This window comes from Ooceraea biroi, chromosome 11 (genome assembly GCF_003672135.1).
Source record: "Ooceraea biroi isolate clonal line C1 chromosome 11, Obir_v5.4, whole genome shotgun sequence".
Taxonomy (NCBI): domain Eukaryota; kingdom Metazoa; phylum Arthropoda; class Insecta; order Hymenoptera; family Formicidae; genus Ooceraea; species Ooceraea biroi.
The window spans coordinates 9,002,776-9,023,482 of NC_039516.1; the positions used below are offsets into that span (position 1 = coordinate 9,002,776).

A 20,707-nucleotide genomic window follows, 5' to 3' on the forward strand; every position below is an offset into this window, starting at 1 on the left:
AGACTGCCAAATGAAATGACCCCCGTGATCACGATTGTTACCGGCCGCGAGGTCATTATTACCTCCGTTCCGCGGCTTCGCTCGTCGCACGGACCGATGTTCATTACGATATCACGCGGTGTCGTCTTATCGTAAACGTCCGGTGCTACTAATGCGACTTAATTAGGTTAATCGCCGAGATTGAGTTCAATTAATATCCTGATGTTAATTCATAATCCAACTCGAATGTGTGCATGTGTGCAACGACCCGATTTCTGGGGTTATCAAATAGTGTTTTCGATTGGATCTTTTGGGATACAGCGGTGAGAGGGGTGTCTCTTTCCGCGGTGTCCCACGAATTAACATTTTAACACTCCGAGCGCCCCCCGCGGAGACCCGCCTCCACCACGTCGACTTTTTCTTCGTCTTCCTCCCCATCCGCGCGCGTCTTCCGTTGCCACACTCTGTTCATCGAAGAGAGCCCTCGAACCTGCCGACCGATGGAATTAGATTAGCTCGATGACTCGATCCCGTCATTGAAGCGATTAATCCAATCGAATGCGTAGACAGGGCTGCGCGCGATGAGCAATATTATCGAAATGAGAATTGTTCTTTTTTTCTTTGTTCTTTTGTTATATTGTTTTTATTGTTTTTGTGTGATAAAATAAGTATACAAATCCCACAGTTTTTGTACTTATTATATTATATTTCTAAATACATTTTTGTATCTCACGAGACCAGCTTGATAACTCGTACCCTTTTTGCAACTTAATTCGCGCTAGAGATATTTTTCAGGATGCATAACACATTGTTTTCGGTGATGGTATCTCTGTAAAAAAACAGGATGATAAATGAACCCATGGCATGCTTCGGGAGCTAAGATATTTTTTCACGGGTTCTCCTAACGTGACGTATATAGGCCGGGGGTAGATTGCTGCTCGCGATGCGGTGCGACGTCCTCCCGTGCACCCTTTTCGATCGCGCCGTCGCTTGATTCTTTATCTTCTCAGCGCGTTGGCGTGATTCGGAGTTCAGGCTCCTCAATTAGATTAGGTGGATCCCGAGCGGTCAGCCGTTGATGCGATTAATCCAGCCGGATGTATATCGACGCGCATCGGGCAACGAGCCTCTCGATCCATCGGAGAGCAACGCGGGGAAAGAACACGCCCAGGGAAGGGTGAAGGGGGGCGGGAGGGAGCACGAGCTAACGGGTGTACAGACGGAGGAGGTGCCGGGGTGAGAAAGTCGATCGGGAACAACGATCGACCGACCATCGTTCGGCCAACCGGTCGGAAATCGGGCGTCGAGAGCGTCCTCGAGGCGTCGATACCTCTTCGCGCAGGCAGGTATAGCGCCTGGAATCCCCCGGTTTCGCAAGACGCCCGGCAACCGGCGGGCGCGTTCATGATCAAGCCCGCAATTAAATCGGTGCGCCGAATTTCTGCCCGGCGCAGCCTCGCGGCTCAATACCGCTACGCGGCGAAATGTGTAATTACGCGCGTTTATAGATAATTAAACGATAAAGTCGCCCTGCGCCTGTGCTAAACCGCCGACTCTCGACTCGAGCCCCGCTCGCCAGTGTACACACGGGCTTCCTTTCAGTATCATTATTATTATAATATAACGCAAGACGGATCAACGCGCGGAAGTTAGCGCACCGAAAAAACATATTGCAATTGTATAAGGAGACGAAGGTGTGCTCGCGTTCTTGAGTGCTGAAGAAAATGCGCGAGGATCTCGAATCGCGACTTTGCATATAAATTCGAACGTTTATAATATTTACATATTTATCTGTATGTAAATAACACATGAATCTTTCGCGATAATTGAAAGGCAATGCGCATCAGTCCCGACCGTGATTGTAGATCGTATCGGTACGCGCTATTGCACGCACTCTGCGCGAGATCATTTCGGGTAATGACTATTCAGCGAGACAAGTACCGGACGTGGCGCGGCACGGATGAAACTATCGAGCAAAAAAGGGTGAAAAAAGGGGAAGGAGGTGGGGCAAGAAAGAAGCCGGGAGAGGAAGAAAAAGAAAGAGGAGCAGCCTCGTGAAAGAGGGAGAAGAAGAAAGGACAGACGAGCGGGTGCATTGTTTCTGTGGGAGGATCCCATGCATAACTTAGACAGCCCGTGCACAGGTGTAAAAGGAGAATGCGCGTGTGGGTATTATGTAGGTATCCCGGCGTGGAAGTGGTGAGGGGAGAGGAAACGGGGGTGGTGGCGGCGTGTGTGTGCGAGAGAAAAAGAGAGAGAGAGAGAGAGAGGGGGACAGGGAGAGAGCGGGAAGAAAGAGAGAGACTCGGGGGTAAGAGTTAGAAGAGGCTGGCGCACAAAGGCGCGAGTTTCGCCAAGTAATCGTGCCCATTAATAACGCTGCTGATCCACCTCCTCCTCGGTCTTCCCTCATCCCCTGCCTCGTCGCCCCTGCACTCTGGCTTCATGGACACTTATTCTCTCCTCAAGGAATATAACAAACCGCGCTCTGTCTTATTTGGTACGAACCTACCGAGCGATGCTCGCCGATCTCTCGGCGGTAGATTACATTACGCGATCCTCCCTTCCTCCGGCGCGCACTCCTCCGGGTTTATCCTTACCCTCTTTTCGTTGATCCTTAACGGTTACGATGGAATATATCTTGTCTAATTTCAACGACTGCGTTAGTATGTTAATGCGTTATTGTGTTATTTTCTCGAGAGCTCCGTTGCGTAGCTCTCTGCTGCTCGAGATAATTCGCGCAACCTTCGTGAACTACGGGAGCGAAAGTTTACTCATCGGGGAAACAAGCGTTGATTAAGACAGCGAGTCTGGAACAGCACCGAGAAGTCGACTTCGTGGAAATGCGAGAGGACGCCTCGTGGAAATCTGAGCGAGTTAACTCAGTTTCCCCCCTTCTGGTCCTTCTCTTGGACGCGCATCCCCGGGAGGAACAACGCGTCGTGCGTGACGCCTCGAATGAAGTCGCGTGCGCCTATTAATAATTGCTGCTCCGATAGAAAACGGACCTCGAGCGGAATCTAGGCTGGTCATTCGTACGGGTCGCGGCCAGTTCAATCGCGAGCGCCGGCAGGAATTGTCGTCGGCCTGACTGACAGAACCCGCTGCGCGCAATCGTTGCGTGCACGCGATTTTTCCCGGGCTCGTTACGTGAATGTGCGTATCGGCTGCGTCGAATCTCTACTTTTGATGGAAACACCGATATCAACCCCAATAAAATCCCGCATTTCGCAAGTTGTCGCATAAATCACGGCCTCTTTGTAAAACATAATTGTGCTCTATTTTAGCATAACCGATGATTAGAGCAATATGTTTCTTCTTTGTCGATGACGAAACAGATTTTTCTTAACGTTGGGAGCATCGACAATCTCTATATATATTCTGTATACAACTCTATATACATCTAAATATATCTGTATAAACATTGAAAAATGATAAACAATTAGGAAACGACTTTTGTCGCAGTTACGCGATAAAATCGACTTATCCACATATGGAACATTATGAAATAAATGTATAGATGCGCTATATATGAATATTGACGCAGAGAGATATTTATTTGCTTACCTATCTTTATCACGTAGAGTCTTGACGCATGTGATCCGCAGGATGACGATACAACCCTCGATCGTGACGCACAAATCCCACGATTGATTATTTATTTCGGGCTGCATTCTGAATCTCCAAGTTTCACACTCGACGTGAGACTGACCCCGCGTGCTTGACCCCTACGGCAGGATATACAGAAGGGATTACCGGACCCGAGTCCTGGCACGCCGAAGTGACTCCGCATTCAGCGTCGGGTATCCTTCACGTGGCGCCGATCCGTTTTGGAGGCTTCGCCCGACGGACATTTATCCGGAATTCCTCGTCTCGAGAAAGCATCGACGGATTACGTCAGTGAGTCAGTTCACAAAGTGACGTGGAAATCGGGAGAAATGTCGCGCAAACACCAAGAAGCAGAGGAATGGAGACGGAACGTGGACCGTCTTATTGATTTCCAATAAGCTGATATTGAATGCTTTTACACTTTCTGTAAAAATTGTTATTTGATCAAATACGATAAAGGTAAAGTACAATTCATTTCGTTTGCAATAAAATTTCTTTAGATGTAAGACCTTGCGCGGGATTATAATAATTTTGTATCAGGCAAACGGCTTGCGAGGGTTCAAATATTCCATCACATTGTATCTCAAATTCATGAAGCATTTCGTTTCAATATTCTATCGCGAAAGGGGAAAAATGTTTATGAATAACTGCGAGTATTAGCCAGGCAGCAGCTGAGCCAGCTGTGCAATCCAAGTACGCTTCGGAAATAAAACAAACTTTGCCAACGTATGCGCTGCAAGGATGTACGTTACAAGTTAACACTCGGCGAAAACTGTACTCGGCATCGTTTGCCGGATAAAATTTTGCTCCGCGAACCGGACTAATCCCGGAAATTTTTATCATTGCCACCGGAATGAATGACACGTTTCGGGGTGACGTCTAGTTCTCCACCGCATCCGCGTTACCGCGAAATACGCGGTAAACCGCAAAAGCGAGAGTCGAGATTGCTCTCTCTCTCTCTCTCTCTCTCTCTCTCTCTCTCTCTCTCTCTCGACTACGTGGATGCACGGATGGAAGAAAAGGCGGATCATGCACGTTCATGAGAGAAGTGAGCCTCGAGAGTTGGCCAGATTCCCACCTCTTCTATTCCGTTACCCTAGAGAAACGGGATTACGCGAAATCCCGGTCACTTTTATAGGAAGTATATATTCTCTCTCTAGTCGGGGCTATCTGGAACCACTTCTCTTTGCGTTTTTTCTTCTCTCTTTCTCTTTTTTTTCTCTCTCTCTCTATCTCTCTCCCTCTCTCCCTCATTCTCTCTACTTGCTCTTCGTGGTAGTATCCCGCGGCAGAAGGTCAACGTCGGCGATTCGGCGACGATCGAACGTAAGCAGCTGCCAGCACGACTCTTCTCGGATATCCCAGCTCCCTTCAAACCATCGGCGAAGGGACCATCCGGACCTAATTCGCCGTGAAACGAGAAGGGCCGACTTGCGCAAACGCGCGTAAGCGGGGATTTGGAGATCCCGACGACGACACACTCACCTCTGCCGATTTTCTAATTCATAGACCCACCTTTCTTGGGAATCGAGCGAAAGACCAGCAGAAGATACCATGAGATTTATTTGAAATGAAAAATCATTCTTGTAAGAGCAACAAAATACTTGAAAATATCTATGACAATTTGTTTTTAATCTTTATCTTTGTTGTGTTAAAATTCTTTTTTATATATATTAAGAAAGTAGTCGATCTACAAATAACATAAGTCTTGTCAGATATTTGAATATTCATTACTAATAAAAAATTATGCAATTTATTGATGAAAATTAATATCACGTCTATTCTTGAAATGATAAGGTACACCGCAGGATTTTGGGGAGATTGAATAAAGACAAATCGTGTAATTAAGTAGGTATCACACATTTATAAATTTTCAAGTAAATACACAGTAGTTAACGGTTACGGTACAATTTATAATTGGTTGCACGAGATAACCGTCCTTCACTTTGAAACCCCGCGTGCTGCATCAACTCGCGCTTTAACACCTCTTGTAGATAAAATAACAGTTATCGGTACCACCTAAATCTTTCGCAAGATATATCGGACCTCGCAGTGTGAAAATCTCTTCGATATACAGTTTCACCTTCGCAAGTTGCGTCGTATAAAATCTTTGCGGATATAATTCCCTCGCCGTGCGGTACGGCAAAAGAATTATCTCTGTCAACTTATTATTACACTCGTTCATCAGAGGAGAAATATCTCAGATATTGCTATTTTAACGGGAGGGAAAAGAGAGTTCGACCGTAAGGAGTTAACATACACCGTCATTACGCAACGATGACGTATCGTTACAATTTATTATCGAATTTTCCGAGCGAAGAGAGCCATATCTTCTCTCGAATGGAGAGAGAAAGAGAGAGAGAAACATCGGGGAGACGGAGTGCGCTGATTATTGTATCGATTATGATCGGATATGATCAGATCGCAGAACGGATCCCCGTAAGGACTGGTTATTGGATGCTCTTCCGCTGTTCCGTCTTTTTATTACAGGCCTCGTAATGGCTGGCCTTTTTTCTTATTATCCAGACCCATTAACACGTCGAGCATGATCGAAGTTGTCGCGCGCGGCTATCGATATTATCGTACGCGGGGGGAGATTTATTTGCGTGCCACGGCGATCACGGCGTTATCTCGTACGCGGTTGCTGCCTCGATTTACATGTAAACACCTCGTCCACCCGATAAGACTCAATTAAGTTACGCCTTTTAATTAATAAGGGAAGCTAATCGACTTCGATCTAGACTCCATCCCCGGCTTTGTTCCCCGTCACACGGTCGTTGTTATTACCGAGAAAGTAATCCTTTAACTTTCAGAAGGAGAGATTCGTATCCTCTCATTGAAACATATGTTTGAAACGAAGAAAAAATGCTTTATAAAGATATTTTCTTTTTGAGATTAATAGTGCGATTTCGATTAATATTTTAGTGAAATAATATTGTATTCTCCATTGTCGAGAAATTTAAAATCTTCAATACCTGATATTGAAAAATATGAAAAGTATAATATTTATAAAATATATTTAGAAATATGTCTGGAAGTGAAAAATAAAGCAAGATATTATAATTAATACAACTGTTAAAACAGATTTTGACGCCGCTGTCAAGCTTGCAATTAATCGTGAATGGTCATGATAAAAATGCACAATTCTTACTCGTATAATAGTTTTGCTAACGATTGTTAATGGGACTTTTGCGGTCTGTGTACATTGTCGATCGGCGTTGCGATACAATTTGGTCAACGATCGCGCACGAGCAATATTACCGTCGTAGCGTGTGATTTATCACACGACGTTGGCATTGTTTCTGGACGCGAAAGAATTTCGCTCACGACATCGCCGATAATGGCATTACGGCGCCGCAATGCGAGCGAAATGGAATCATTAATAATTCTATAACGATATTATTATCGGCACGCGTGATTGATTAAGGGTGCCGGGCTGTCTCTCGCGCGAGCTCGAAGCGAAAAGAAATTCAATTCGTGGCAGCCGCGTGTTGGCGTCGCGACATCGACCGAGATAACGATACGACATCGTCACGCTCGCGACGATGGAGAGAAAGAAGGAGAGACAAGAGGAACGACAGAGAGAGAGAGAGCGAGAGAGAGTGAGGAGGAGGATAAGCTGAATAAAATCATTAATAATTCCGTAATACCGGTTATACAACGCACGTGATTTATTAAAAGAGAGTTGTCGCGTAGTAATTTCGAGCTGTCAAAGAAAATTTACATTATCTCCGATATCCGGTGATAACGCAATGTTGTTATCGACGGTATTACCAATCGGGAGAAAAACAACCGGATGCGAGAATAAATCGAGTGTTAAATCAAGACAGCAGGATAGAAGAACTGACGGACGGTTTTTAGCGTAATAGCAAGAAAGAGAGAGGAAAGGAGGAAAAGAAGACAGGAATGAAAGAGCGAGAGGCTGGGAGAGAGTATAACGCTATACATTGTACATATGCACATCTATAATCACATAATATTCGATTAAAGATTGGTCGGTGTATGTGTAATGTATCATTTAATTTATTTTAAGTTAAAACCTCTTTTTACAATGATATCTTACAATGTGTGTCACTTTTCTTTTTTACATCCAATAAACATTCTCGCCGCACGTTCTCGCGTGCAAGAGAATCGCTTCGTTTTTCTTTCCCCTCGAAAAATTGTCCTCGTCTCGTCCGCGCCCCTTAATCTCACCCGCTCTTTTAATTTCGCTCGCGGATTCGTGCGGGCGATCGGCCACCCTTAAAAATCATAATATATATATATTTTTTATACACAGGCTACACGCTACTCCCTAGTAATACTAGTAATAGATACCTCCTTCCTCTCCTCCTCCTCCTCCTCCTCCTTCTTCTCCTCCTCCTCTCACGGTCCTTTCCACTTGGACGCGCGAGGGGCTCGCACGAAAAAAGTAACCATCGATACTCGACTTTCGCGTTTCCTTCTTTCAGTCTTTTGAAAAATTGCCGCCGCTCGTCGCCCACCCTTCCTCCCTCACTTCCTCTTTCACGTTGAACTACCAAGGTGTATTCCCTTCGAAGAAAGGACGAAGGTCCTCGCAGCGAAAGGAAAAAAAACGCGTGATATCTGAAAGCGCAAGTGTCCTTCGTTCGTCTAAATCCCTCTCCCGATCTCCTTTTAATATCTCTTCTCTTCCCCCTCACCCCTTGTCACTTCCTCCCGTTCGTATTATCTATGTACGTCTATTTAGTCGCAGAAAAACATACGCGAGTGGTAAAACTTCTAAATCGAAAAATCACAATGTGTTCGGAACTTAAGCGAGTGAGTCTCTTCTCACGATTAATCAATCAATGGACAATCAATCGACGATGTGATCGATAACGATAATGACAATACTAACGATCGGCCGGTGCCTCGTCCCCGTGTTCGATCTCTCGTGCTCGCTCGCCGATGAGTCGTCAATTACATCCTGCTGACTATCTATATGCACGATTGTTTATGAGATGCGCGTTTATTAGTCGCTAATTATACACAATCACTTAACGCGCGCGACGGTCACTCGCCGCACATATTCGGGGAATATATATTTTTTTATAATATATATATATATATATTTTATTTTGCTCATTTTTGCATATATATACTATTATTATTACAATAACGATACACAATCTTGAAGATACAAAATTTACACTTTTGCCTTTAGTCGCGTGTTTTTTTGTATTCCTTGCCTCGACTGCAACTGTTCCACATGTGTATGTTGTGTGTATGCGTAGTTTTCATCGTGTGTGATGTGTGTGATTTGCCGTGACTAAATTATGAAGCTAATGTTCGTGCGACTCGGCGATCGCGATCGCTGGACTCGCAGGCGCGATCGCCGAAGGCATCGTATATAATTTACGAATTTAATTTTAATCGTTTTTTATTACACTTACGTGATTATCACTAACCAGTACGACACACAGAACGGTGCTGGACGAATGGACGCTGAAAGTGAACATTTAAAGAGATAAAGATACACTCGAAAATCGTTAAAAAATCTGAGAAAGCTTGATCTCGGGTACTACCAGCGTGAAACCGCGATCAAGGTTCAATTCGCTTTGAAACATCATAAAAAGAAAATATTTCAATTCCTGTGAAATTAATTGTACGCCGGAGCCAATTATGAAGCTCGATCCTTTCTTAAGAAAGGAGCGAATTACGCGCGACCGGCTGTATCGTAAATATTTCCTAAAAAGAAATGTCTCGCCGTCTGATCGAAGTGCCTCGATTATTGCTTCACTCCCAAGTAAAAAGTGAGGTTCGTAAATATTTATCAGCGATTTTAGTAGACAAACAAAGATAGTTGTTTCCAATAAGAATACACTATTGCCTTTTAAAAGAGATAGAATATAATGCGACGTGAAATGTCTGGCGAGTTTCCGTTTTGACTGGTCGCTGCCGTTCGTTCAAGCTCAACCAGACAATGAGGTACTCGAGGCGAGTTCCAACGTTGCTACCGTGAAACTCGCTGACGCGACCGACGGCGAGAATTTCCGCGGAACGTCCAAACGATCCCGCACCGAGTTACGAACGCCCGTCGATTACGGCTTCTCAAAATTGCACAATAACGCCGTCGATTTCCATGCCGGCATGCACACGCGTGCACTCTTTCACTCGCGCGCTTTCTGCACACTCGCGGCTCTCCCTCGGAAGCGATTCTAGGCGCGAATCGGCGATTTGTCGCGCGAAAGGCGGTGCTTTGCGATCATTCCGCACAGTGGTCCAGGATCCGATCGCGCGTCTAGAATCCTTTCAGGAGTTATCTGAAACAAACCATTACATGCGCACTCACATTCATTCCTTCATTCTCTCTCTCTCTCTTGCTTTCTCTCGCTCTTCCTTTTTTGACGTAACACACACGCACACGCACGCGCACGCGACCGCATATAAATTCTTGTATCTATATAATATATATTTACATGCTATGTATCATATTAAAGTCTCAATACAGCAACTGATTTTTCCTTTGTACTTGGGGCCGGGGCTCGATGGCCCTACTGAAACTTTACATATTTACAACGAGCTTTCACTTAAGAGGGAGATCCACAACGCGTTCTCGCAGCCGTGCGCAAGGACGCGAGGTCCTGGGATACCGGCACGGTATCCCAGAGACGGACTCTCATGCCGTCAGTGACTCGATCGTGCTCCTTGAAGTAGGCCCGCGTGCGAGGAAGAGAAGAGGAGCTTTTTGCGTAAATTTTTTCTTTTTTTCCTTTTTTTCTCTCTCTCTTTTTACATTACAGCGTGACAGTGGTGGGCTGCGTCCTGAGCTGCTAGCCACTCACAATTCATGTGTACTCCGATCGCCAGCCGGTCTGAAACCAGACAAAGGTATACCACTCTTAAGATGCTCCACTTACCGATCGCGTGAGTGTAGGCCCGCCTTTCGCGCTAATAATAATTTAGGAGGTTTAAGAACAAGGACACGCAGCGAAAAATCTACAGTGACTTCATCATTCGACATTGCATCGAGGTGGATATAAAATAAACTCAAGTTCGTTGCTTCGAGTTTATCGGTTTAGGAGATATTGAAATGTAGCGAGACATTTCTCTCGCAAATCGCGAGAGATCGAGATTGAACATGTAAAACAATGTATTTTCTGAAAATTAAGATTGACAGACGTATATGCCTATAAATTAACGTCTTGAGGAAAGTCAAAGAAACTTCACAATTTCTGTAAAGCCATATGCATCGTGCAGTGACAAATTAGAATTTATTTCGACAAACATTAAAATTGATTTATTACGAGATATCACAAAGTCGAATCGCAAAGAAATCACAAAGCTACAACTTCCTAGGATCCCACGAGAGGATCAAGAAACCGATGCACGGTAGAGATCCTGATCGATTATCGGCGGTCGAAGCCTTTGGTCAATCGCCGCGATGAAAAGGTAACGATCGTGCACTCACCATTGCGTTCGTCGTGGCAGCCAGCTGTAGACCCTGAAGACTCGTCATGTGATGAGAATGGGAATGCGAATGCGAGTGCGGGTGGATGGGGGGCGGCGCCGGTGGCGCAAATCCCTGATGAAGACCTCCGGCCACGCCGACACCCGTGTGATACATGTAATGCTGCATCGCCGGATGCATCGTGTGATGATGCTGCGACGCACCTGGAACGATAATGAGAAGCGTCGCTCGTTTTAATTCCCCGTGCGTACCACACTGGATCCCACGAAAGCGAGCCTTCGGCCTTCGGCCGAACTTTGACCGATTCCTTCAAATCCGAGTCCACCAAGAATGATTAAAATGTAAAAATGTCACGCAATTGCGCATATTCGTGTCATAAATGTTGTTGTCAGACACTATTCAGATTTTTATTTCGTTTATTATGCTAAATTTTAATTTAATGTCAAGCAAGACCATTCTTTATACTTAATGCTTTTGCAGTAAAGTCTCAGTTGTATTATATTTCGTCATTATATTTATTTATAATAGCGTATTTATTATTGACATAATTGTTACATCTGTAAGAGCAGATTAAAGTGACGAGTATTACTACGGTGCCACGAGATCGACAAAGACAGATAAATCTCCGTTGACCAGAAAGTACGACTCACCCATTGGCGACCCAAATCCAGAGTGGAAGGGCTTGTTATCGAGATCGAGATGTCCACTGGCCTTGATCATGTCACCCATGACACCGAGGCCTAGGCAACCGCCAGTCTTCTTCTTCTTACTCTTTGACGAGAGCTTCCTGTTTCTCGTCTGAATACCCTCCTTCTTCATCGTCAGCGGTCGGTTCACCTGCAACAGTCATAGACAACAAATCGCTAAATAAAAAGGTTAATTCTAAAAAGAAAATTGCGATTATTTATTTCGCGCATACCGATCGCGAATTTTCTATAATTGTCGAATAAGATGACAAGATGCTCGCGTGCGAAGATTCATAGTGAAACGACGCGTTTATTTTAAACGCTCGAGTTTAGTTAAAGAAGCGATACTCTCGTGAGATACGGAACATCAGCCAAAGATGGGACGGACTGGAATTAGCGGCATGAACAATGCGTGACGTAACAGAATAGAGCACAGGGAGGAATGTGCATCGCGGTCGTCGAGAGTTATTCACTGGAGTGCAACGCGATGCGTCTCTGCTCTGTCCAAGCGCGCGGCGCGCCCCGGCTCCATACATGCAGGATCGTAAATCATCGCGTGTTGCGATCTTCGACGTACGGCAGTGCAGGAGGAGATATACACTCGCTTCTTTATTTAAAACTTCAATCTGCTATTTTTCGCTTCCGCGACGTGCGTTCCATTCGGATATCCGCGTAGCCGCACGCCATCGATACCGATCGACCGGTTGTCGTTGCGCTTTCATTACCCGCGAAAATACGGTACGCGTATCCTTTCTCCATTATCCGAAGAATAGAAACGTCGGCGGTAGCAGAATTGATCTTGGAACGAGGCGAGACGTCGTGGCGAGCGGGCGAGCTAGCGCGGTGGCGGCGCAATTTCGTCGGCTCACCAGACGAGAACGCAATTAAGAAATCCCTCAGATTCCTGGTAGTCTCTGGAAGCCGGTCGCAATTAACGAATCGACAGTCCTCCAGCGCAATTCGCGAGACGCTACGTCACCGCCGCGCTTCTCGCGCGACCACGCCTCGCTCGCGTGAAGAAGCGCGGCGGTATCGTCGGATCGCGAAGGAGGAGGAGGAGGAGGAGGTCGTCGGCTTCTTACTTCGATCGAAATTAACGATAATACGCTCGCTAAAAATAAACGGACGAGCGAGCGAGTGCCGCGACAAGATGTATGGCATTCGAGAATAATCCGCGGGCTCGATTCAAGAGCGCGATGATTGTCAACGAGCGGGTTCACCGACGCGCCGTCATTGCAATGATGTAATTTCAACGGGTAATTAATTGGCCCGAGGGACGAGATGGGGTGTCATCTCGTTACTGGCGACACGTGAACAACAATGTCCAATGATTATGCTGAGGCTTCGAATATAAATATGACTGCATCTGCTTTCGCGAAACGAAAAGTATTATAAAGGGCTAAGGAGCGAAGAAATAAAACTACTACCAGCTCATGGAAATCAGGTCCCACCGGCAACAGGCGAATAATATAAATATACCGCGAGCACAAACAGAGAGTGAGTTAATTATTTGGCCAAGTAGGAGAGAGAGAGGATCAGATTTGCAGTATCGGATTCATGCAGTGTCGGAACTGAATCGACAAAGAAACTCTCCAGAAACCGAAAGCGAGTTTTAGTTCAAGTCCTTTTCTTTTTTGTTACTTGTGCCAAGTTTGAAACTTTTATAAATACATTAGTCATATCCTATCTCCAAAGAGTGTCATCATTGCCCTCAGTGGCCCGAATCTTACAAAGTTAATGTTATATAGTATCCTTTAAAACGGGTAGCAACCACGTTTGTAAAAAACGTAATGAGAAAGAAGAGAGAAAATTCGATGCGAGTGCGCGCGGAGAATTTCGTGTACCTTTGTCCATGAAATTCTACCGGCAAATAAAATCACTCTAACGATGCATCGTCGCTAAAGTGCCGCGAAGTGACCGTAACCCGCACTTGTAAACAACACGAACGTCCGCTTGGAGGAGAGCTTAATTATCGGCTCACCCTGTATACGACCCTGCGAACGCGTCGCGCTCGTGTGCGTAGACGCACGCGTGCTCCGTGCAATGCTTAAGTACGAAATAAGTATGGTATGCAAGTGTTGTGTGTTGCATCGTGCCGGGATGAGGCAAGGGCAGGAGGGGGCGGGAATCGCGGCGCTTTGTAGTCGCCGCGACGTGACGCAACTGCCAACTTGGGGGAAAAGGTTCCCGGTATTGCGCGTCCAGCGCGAGGAGGTGGCGCGGTGGAGTGTGCGGAGACGCATCATTCTCCTTCTCCTCCCCCTTCCACCCTCCCGTCTTCTCTGATCGCCCGCAGCCCTCATCGTCGCGATTTTTTTTCTCTACCCGTCTTCCGCGCCACCCAAAGCCCGTCCGGGCGGCGTCCAGACGGTCAACGACTCTTTTCGGAATTACGCAATTGGCCGAATTTGCCGAATTAACGAATTTGCCGCTCTCGTGCTCTTGGGACTCTTGCGGCGACTCTTCTGTAAAGTGCACCTTTTTTTATTTCCGTGGCGTCGCCCGACGCGGCGTGCCGGCACGTGTGAAGGAATTGTGATAATCGGGCACGAGGCCGCAACGATGAATTTCATATTCTACCGTCGCGACCTGATTCCGCGATAAATATCATAATCGAAAACGAGTTCTCTGTCGCTGTCTGTGTCAATTTATATACCAGTTTCGATTCCAGCTGTGCGTATCGGTACATCGATGTACGCGCGAAAGTGATCCAGCTTCCAGCGTATCAATTATTTATCGTAATCGTTTATCTAGAGTGAAAGCAGGAATCTTGTAAATGCTACGTATGAACGCGGACGCTGCGTCGTTCCGTGCTACATCATCTTTAAATCGTGTCAAATACCGGCTATTATACAATCTGCTGGTTAATAGGTCCTTTAATAAGCGACGATTCGCGACAGGGCGGCTAGACGAGTCGTTGAGGAAACGCTACGGTCAGCGAAGAGGTAGAACGGAGGTAGAACGCGAAAGCTCAGACCAATTTGAATACAATGCAAGCGGATTTAATAGGAACCACCGGAGGCCGGTGGGAGCCTGCGGGTGTCCGAAAGTGCGAGGTGCAAACAAAAGAGACGAGATCACGAGAAAGAGAAAAACAGCGAGAATAAAAGAGACAACGTATCAGAAGAACCAACGAAAACGGGGAAGAGAAAAACGGGCGAAACGAGGGAAAGAAAGAGAAATGGGCCAGGGGGAAAAGAGAGTTAAAAATCAACGACGGGATGTGGCGGAGGGTGAAGCGGGGGCATTCGGATGCGGATTGATGCGGTCGCACACGATGCAATTGCACGCGGATCGCATACGAAATCGCGTCGTAGCTCGAGAACGTATCGTGAGCGAAGTCGATGAATGGAGAAGCGATTCGCTCGAAAAAGTCGAATAGGAATTTTTCTGTTCTTGGCATCGACCGATTGGCATCTGCGATCGCGCCTTACGCATAATATATCCCCTCTCCTCACACCGAGGGCGCAAACCGAGGGACCGATTTTTCCTCAATGTAGCTTCAAGATCCTGGCGTGACGAAATCTCAAGCACGCGCACGAGCGTGATTATCTGGCGGGTGATTTAAGGCTCTCCGCAACAATGTCGTGTAATTAGAAGCAGATGATCGTGGACGCGACGTGACGGACATAAAGGTCTCATCTTCGCGTATAGCGCGAATCCCAGGAATTCGCATTGTTGCTTATTAAGAGAACGTGGAGGCAATGAAACGCCTCCGGACGAAGACCTATGCTTTACGGTTGGCATCTGTAGGTAGAAGGTGAAGAAGACGGCTGGGTCCAGAGGATCTGAACTCTCTCCACTTAGAACAGAGGCACCTTGTCTCTTCCGATATGGATCTCGATCTCGTCGCTGTTATGCGCGTGTATGCTGCCGCGCGCGCGCACACTGATATGTACACGGATAAAAGCATGTATATATGTATATATGCATATATATATATATATATATATCTGACACTGCGATTGACCGATAAGACGAATAATTTTAGGACTGCTGCGCTGTCTCTCGCCCTCTCCAGTTGTCTCGGAAAAGAAGTACGCGAGGGGAAGGATCGTTACGCCTTGAGACGCGTTCGTCCCGCTAAAGTTGAAACGAAATTGCAGCGGTTCGTAATGATGCTTACTAGCATCAGTCTTTTCTCGAAGCGTCGTAAATTCAATTGAAGCTTAACGGTCGCTAATTAAATTAATAGTTAAATTAAGTTTGATTTTTGAATATATTTTTTTCACGCATGGAGCGTTATTGTTAAATAGCATTGCAACTGAATTACGTTTGTCCTGCTTTTGTAGTCTCGGCACACGCGCACCAAGTCCGCGAACACGATCGGGCGTCGACTCGACTCTTCGCATCGATAAAGAAGCCGACTCGCGAGGAAGTTATAAAATCGAATTACGCAGAAGTCCGAATTACGTCGAAATCCGGTCGATGCTACTTGATATGATCGCGACGATCCCTCGTACGAAACGCATCGTGAGTCTTTATCGGCTTCATCGTATCATAAAACGATTGGCGGAATTTCATTATCGAATTATTCGGCAACAATAGCAAGATGTACAGTTGCAGGATGATTATTCTAATTAAAAGAGAAATTCTCTTTTTAATGAAGGAATGACAGAAATGTCATATTAATTAAAGAATTTCATAACGCGAAGCATGCGCGACACTCAAAGATTTCTTCTTATTTCGCGAGAAGAAAGAGAGATCGCTCCTTACACCATCTCATACTTCGCAAAACAAAGAAACCGGGAGATATGCGAGCGAGATTGAGCCTCAACAATGTTGCTGGAGCATCGATGCGAGTCTCATCATGCGAGTCCATCAATTCCGCCTTTCTCGGAAACCGAAAGCGTTCGCCGGCGAAAACACGTCGACGCGTTCATCGCGAGCTAATCCGTGGAGTCGTGTAATACTAGAAGTTCGCTGCGAAACGCGAAGGGCCCATCCGTCCCTCGACCAGGAGGTCCACTCGCGTGACGGCCGCGCTAGCAACATCTTGGATTACAGCTGACTTTGTTATTGAAAGCAAGTCGGGACCGTAGCCCGCTCTACTTTGTTGGGACGCTCCGGATGTTCATCGAGCAACCTTGTAGAATTAATGAGTACCCGGGACCGACGTCCGGTTTTGTTTACGAGCAAGGCGCGTCACGAAAATGGCCGCGAGAGAAGAGGCCCACGCCGGAGGGTTCTTTCTCTCGCAAATCTAATCGCGAAGGATGTACGTACATCAACTGACTTACATTTCGCGCAGCTTGGTCGAGTCGCCGAACAAACAAGCGGTTTTCTTCATCATAGTCAAATTTTCGGAAGATGGATTACTCGATTCGCATTACAGTAAATATAAATGTAAATATATGACCTTCTGAATATCCTTATATTTTTGTATGCCAATTAAGCATAAGTTTAGATCTCGCGAGAAGAGGGAAAAATATTACCTACTACGTTTTGATTGATCTCAATTTCAATCTCCAAGTCGCAATTTTAATTTCCAATTTGCGTAGTGTAATACAGGCTTTAGACATGCAATTTAGTTTTTTTTTAATTCGCACTTTATTTTTATAATATATAAATAACACTTACTTTATCACTATATAACGTTTTGGATATTTTAATATCAATACTTAAAAACCAGAATATATTTTAATTTTAAATAATTATTTCAGAACGATAAAAGAGAAAAGGCTGAAACTCATGCACATATGAATGTGTCGCGCGTAGGTTTAAAAGAAGTAGACTTCAGAAAATTCCACCCATCTAAGAATTAAGCGACGTGACATGACTTTGCTCACCCCGCGCAGCCATACTTCGCGCAAGGTTTTCGGGTGCCGATTACCATATTCCGAAGCACCCGGTAGCTTGGTACTCAGGCACGGATAATCCGTGTATTTTCGAGCGAGGATCCGAGTGTCGTGTGCGTGCTTGAGTTTAGCCATGGAGCGCTATCGGCCTGCTCTATCTTAACGACGCCAGATCTGTCGTTTCTCCTCCCAATCCCGTTGCTCCTTTCTACCTTCCTTCCTCTACCCGCCACGACCTGTCGGAGATCTCGTGAGAGAAGTCGGAGGAGAGAAAGAGAGAGAGAGAAACCCTCCATGAGAGACGGCAAGAGAAATACGTCTGCCACCGAAATGATTGATTCGTCGCAGTCTTCTCCACCGAAGGCGAAACTGCGGAAACAACTTTCACGACGATAATATCTCTCGATAAAAATCTCCGTGATCGGCCCGAGAAAATAATTGATGATAATGTCGGCGATAACTTGACAATAACTAAACTGTTCTGATCTCATTACGTACAGCAGTAGTGCTATAAATAGGTTTGTGATGCCAGCAATGCGTTTTTGGTAAGGAAAATTGTTGGAATGACATCCAAAGTTAAAGACCAGGAAAACTCGTCAAGCAGAGAATTGTATCCACGAACGTGAAAAATCTGTCAGTCCATTTTTAATTTATTACATAATCTCCACGCGCTTTCGAGGTCCTCGATGAACCTTCAGAAATAGCTGACGGAATATCATTGAACGGGGCACGGCGCACGTTTCGATTATCGAAAGTGCGTCGGCTTCGACTATTTCGAGAGCCGTCTGTCCGTTCATTTCTTCCCTCGCGCCTCCGTGTCGTGGCAGAAGAAGGATTCGGACATGGGGTCCGGCGCTAAGACTGTAATGTGTCGGCTTAACGTCAACGAAGACAGTCGCCTATTCCGACCGCTCGCACTGTGGTTGCGGCTATTGGCGTCCATGTGTGCACGTGTCACGAATCACACGCGAGTACCGGGTGTACGTTGGACTGACGCGGGAGGAATTCACGCGGGCGTTTGCACGAGGGCAACGGATGGATAAAAAAAAAAGAGATGAGATTCGCGCAGAACTCCTTCTTAGGTATGCCCCTTGGCGACCACACGATCGTTCTCGATCGACTTCGGGCGATTGCCAATATTAGCAACTGGATATATCAATCTTAAACTCGAAATTATTTTATAAATCATTATTTTGTAAACCAGTCTCTCAGAGGGAGAAATTCTTCAAAGTGACTCGCGCTTTGAACTAGTACATTATCGTGAATCTGTTACTGGAATCGCGACAACTGCGGAACGAGAAATTAGGCTCGTTCGAAACGCGGAGAATGATCGGATTTATTTTCTGGTCACGTGATCTTTTATAACAGCAAATGCGCAAAGAGAAGAGTCAATTTGCGGAAGAGGGAGCACGACTCGGTCGCTCCGCGATCAGAAACAGGAGAACGAAACGGAGGAGGAGACGGGGAATTAGATTCCACGGCGGAGAAATCGCGACAATGGGCATCCAGAGAGGCTCGATGACAATGGCAACTCGATACTTCGTTTACCGGGGCCCGGCTTTTCAATTCTCAGGATGAAACGACGCAGCCGCCGACGTCGACGACGACGACGACGACAAGCGTCGCTTGGCTTCGACTGATGGTCCAGCGACGACCTTTTGCCTCCGAAAGAAAGCCTCTCATTGCGCGCATCCTCGGCTCGATCCGCCGTGTAATGGCGGACCTTTTGTCGGCTCCTCTGGCTTTTGAAAGCCCCCGTGTCCTGCCCGCCACGTAGAAAACTCCCGGTGTATTAAGTATCCATTACGGCTTCACGTTTCTCTCTACGCGCGATCCCTTCCGCCTCTCTCTAAAAGTATCCTCTCTTTTACTTCCCGGGGGATGGTCGAAGATCTCGTCGGCGGAGGAAGCGGAAGCGGGCGTATTCGGGAAATGTTTCTTCCGAAGTGGCGAACAATCGGAGTTGCGTCTCGGTCGTGGGAAGGGCCCCGATTGGGATCGGTCTTGCTCCTCAACGGCGAGCGAAAGAGAGACTTCTCATTTCCGCGGAGCGCACGAACGCACGCTGGTCCGTCTCACGTTTGTTTCCCCTCCCGCAATCCTCCATGAATTCGGGATACAGGATAATGTTCACTATTATATCCTCCATATTCTAACGCGATTACGCGGAATAAAATATCAAGATGTATACAACATACAATAAATAGATAGCGTATCAAATATAACGTAATGTACAGCGTCGAGATCCATCGAACAACTTCATTGCGAGTCCCTCCATCGTTAAAAACGAATAGTGACTCCCGAAACGCGGTAGCTGGCTTTTTCACGCATTTAAGCAACGGACATTAAGCGAAGGCCAAGCACAAAAATCCGCCTCGTCCTCGACGAAGCGCAACAAACGGCCCGCGCGACCCTCTGCTCTCCTCTCGCTAGTCAGAGGCGTACCCGTGGCAGCGCGTCTGGCACCGTATCTTGATTTCCAGCCGGCGCGATCTCTTCTAAGCTAATCGCGATAAGGCAGAGGGAAGAGGAGGGCCCCAGGCGAGCGCGCACCGCACCGCGTCGCGCCGCGAGGGGGACCCGGAGGAAAGAGGATTCATTTACGGCGCGCGCTAATTGGCTCGCGATTTCTCCGCGCGAGCGGGCCCCACATTCGTCACGTTTGCCCCCGTCACAGTGGGCTTTCTGTCTTACCAGTCCCCGCCGCCGTGACGCGGAAACAAGGCGATGCACTGTGTGGCCCCGTCGCCGAGCAAATCGCCCGTCCGAATTTACGCGGCTTTTTTCCCGTCCAGCTCCTTCTGCCTCCCCCCTTATCAGCCGGTCAATCTCGTCGCGATAGTGCCGTGCTGCGAGAGCATCTCGGGAGATCGGATGACGAGCGTGGATTATTATGTTATTATTGAACAACAATGCGCGTGACATTGCAAAGCCGCGAGGGAGGAAGTGTATATGGAACATTTCTCGATTTCTAGAATAGATTAAATTCTAAAAAATGAATTATAATTCCCGCGGGAAATAATTGACGAATCAAAAAATTGATGAGTGACAGATGAGATTTTTGTATATTTTGTTAAAGAAATGAAATTTTTATCTTTCCTTCTTTCCGGTAGATGCAACGATTACCACGATCGACGTGCTCATTCGCATGTTCGATAACAATATACGTCACTTTCTGGCGTCCCGTAGCTTTATCATGAATCATGACATTCGTTTATCAG

The 20,707-nt window shown here is 46.4% G+C and overlaps 1 protein-coding gene across 3 annotated transcripts in view; it reads right to left on the bottom strand.

The window, feature by feature from the left end:
• Nucleotides 1-5,432: 5,432 nt before the first annotated feature.
• Nucleotides 5,433-20,707, bottom strand: part of LOC105280593 (GATA-binding factor C) — a 78,958-nt gene continuing 63,683 nt past the window's right edge. For 2 of the 3 annotated variants that reach the window (XM_011341244.3, XM_011341243.3), the window contains exons 6-8: nt 11,653-11,839; nt 11,003-11,205; nt 5,433-10,406 (exon numbers count right to left, since the gene is read on the bottom strand). In XM_011341244.3, coding sequence (XP_011339546.1) covers nt 10,380-10,406; nt 11,003-11,205; nt 11,653-11,839 — 417 coding nt within the window. In that variant the 3' untranslated portion in view covers nt 5,433-10,379. The remainder of the gene's footprint in view (nt 10,407-11,002; nt 11,206-11,652; nt 11,840-20,707) is intronic. The other variant, XM_026973551.1, reaches the window with a different exon arrangement.